General features: G+C 34.8%; 1 protein-coding gene across 2 annotated transcripts in view; it reads left to right on the top strand.

The window, feature by feature from the left end:
- Window positions 1–1,002: 1,002 nt before the first annotated feature.
- The window catches only part of ly86 (lymphocyte antigen 86), a 7,669-nt gene continuing 6,163 nt past the window's right edge, over window positions 1,003–2,508 (top strand). For both annotated transcript variants that reach the window (XM_041247892.1, XM_041247891.1), the window contains exon 1: window positions 1,003–1,413. Coding sequence is in view for 1 of the 2 variants with exons in the window: in XM_041247891.1 (XP_041103825.1) it covers window positions 1,290–1,413 (124 nt within the window). In the remaining variant the exon portion in view is untranslated. The remainder of the gene's footprint in view (window positions 1,414–2,508) is intronic.

Here is a 2,508-nt window from a genome sequence, read left to right as displayed (position 1 = left end):
AGAATACAGTTTTTTAGTTAAAAAAAATCTTTCATGACCAAGGAGGTCATATCAAATCACCATGGTTTTTAATTCAGCAAGACACACATACCAATCAATTAAATAACATGTATTACTATAATTTGGGCAATCCAGTGACAGCTGAAATGTCCTAACCATTGTACACTGCTCATGCAGTAATAGACCCTTTAACTTTTTTTTTTGTTTGTTTGTTTCACTAACAAGCAATACAAACATATCAACAGCAAAAAAAAAAAAAAAAAAAAAAAAAACAGCAGCATTACGTTAATGCAACGTTTAAAAAAAAAAAAAAAAACTGGGTCAATAAAATTAGTCCTTCCATTAAAATACTGTGCTCGACTCTGCTTAGCTTCTGTGATCTGACCAGCTACTTTAGTGGGTAGCTCAAATGAAATTCCCAAGTTTTGCCAGTCTCCCCTAGTCAGTTTCTTTCTCCATTGCTAATGTACACATAGCCATTTCAGATAGACGGTTAAGGTATTAAAATCACCATCTTAAGTATAACTCATTAATAAATCAACTCTATAAAAGAGACCAGGGTGTGTGATATTTATCCAGCTGCTTGCTAAATACCCCACAGTACTCCCCATTCAGAATAGCAGAAGTTTCTCTGAGCCATTGTGATATTGTATTTATTAGAATACTACAGCAGAACTGTAGGTTCTCCTTCATTGCATTTATGACTTCATCTGGGAAGTGCGCCATTAAACTGAAACTGCACTGTCATTGTTCCTATTTCAAGTGTTCCTCCTATATCTAATATACATTGCAAGTAAAACTTTATACATATACACACACACACACACACACACACACACACACACACACACACACACACACACACACACACACACACACACACACACACACACACACACACACACACACACACACACACACACACACACACACACACACACACACACACACACACACACACACACACACACACACACACACACACACACACACACACACACACACAGTATCACTGCTAAAAGCCTAACCTGGATGCAGCTGAGTTATGGGTGATATGGCATTCCCTCACTTTTATGTCTTCAAGCAGCACCATTTAAGTTAATTTAATTGTAATTTTTTTGCATGGAATCTCATGACTTGTGTGGTTTTATGCTTAAACCATAACTATTGTGAACAAAGTTTTTTGTAATACATTTAAATTATAATAATGCCCTGTCACATGACTACAAACAACCTTCCTCTTTTCTGAGTGTTAGCACTTTAAGAGCAACATCTAAAACACTTGAAACATGAAGACAGTTGTAGTTGTGTTTCTGGTTACAGTTTTATTTCCTGGCAGTTTTGAAGAAGCCAGGTGGCCAACACATACTGTTTGCAAAAAAGATGGCCTGGAAGTATACTACACAAGCTGTGGTAAGTGTTCATGTTGTCAGATTTCTGACTTTCTTTACATAAAATAAATCCTAGTAAACTAGGTGGCACAGCATTGAGAGCTTGGAGAAATGTTCAATCCTGTTAGCTATGCTCCTTGCCTATAAATGTTGTGTAAGCCCAGGCAGTTTACCTATAATGTCCGTGTTTAAGATAAATTTCTGTGTTTGTAATATTGTAATTAATGTACAGTGCCTACACTAAAAATAATTAGTTTGACATTTAACATGTTCTATGTCACATGGTAAAGAATATATTTATACATTACAATATTTTATTATATTGTATTGAACCACATGGATATATTTAAATTTTTACATTGTGATAACATTTGCTGTTAATATTATTTAGCATTAGTTATTGGGTGCATCAGATTGTTGGGGATACATTGTGGTGTCTCTCTGTCTGTACATCAGTCGCCAACTGGTTTGGTATATTAATTATACATTACCAGGACCTGAAAAAATGTATTCTTCGTAAGAACTTAATATCTCTCACAGTCCAACCAAAATGACAAAATCCCCTGTAGCTAGCTAACTGTAGTTTTCCCTGTTCCTTACGATATTAACACACCTTATGGAACAAACATATATTTTTAATATAAGGTAGAAAAAGTATTATCCTTATACTTTTCATGTATAGAAATTGGCCTCTTTTTTATATATTTAAATATACATGGGATACATTTAAAGTACATTTTAGTCTGTAATCCATACATTTATTTTATATGGATTACAGATGAAAATATATTTGAAATATATCCCATATATTTTAAATATATAAAAAGGAGCCCATTTCTATATATGAACAATATAAAGATCATACTTTTCTACCATATATTAAAAATATATGCTTTTTACATAAGGGACAGGCTCCCAACCTCTCTCTTACACTGATCAGTCGCACCACAGGTAAGGCATGTCAGTTTCTCACACTGTTCCTCTATCAGTCAGTTTTATCATCCGTCTCTCACACTATCTCGCAGACCCACCAATTGTAGCTTTCCCATGCATGCAAACACACACACATACATAGACACATTCCCCCTAGCTAGGTGGTGTGGTCTGAACCCTAGCA

This window comes from Polyodon spathula, chromosome 4 (assembly GCF_017654505.1).
Source record: "Polyodon spathula isolate WHYD16114869_AA chromosome 4, ASM1765450v1, whole genome shotgun sequence".
NCBI lineage: Eukaryota > Metazoa > Chordata > Actinopteri > Acipenseriformes > Polyodontidae > Polyodon > Polyodon spathula.
This window is presented reverse-complemented; position numbering and strand designations above follow the sequence as displayed.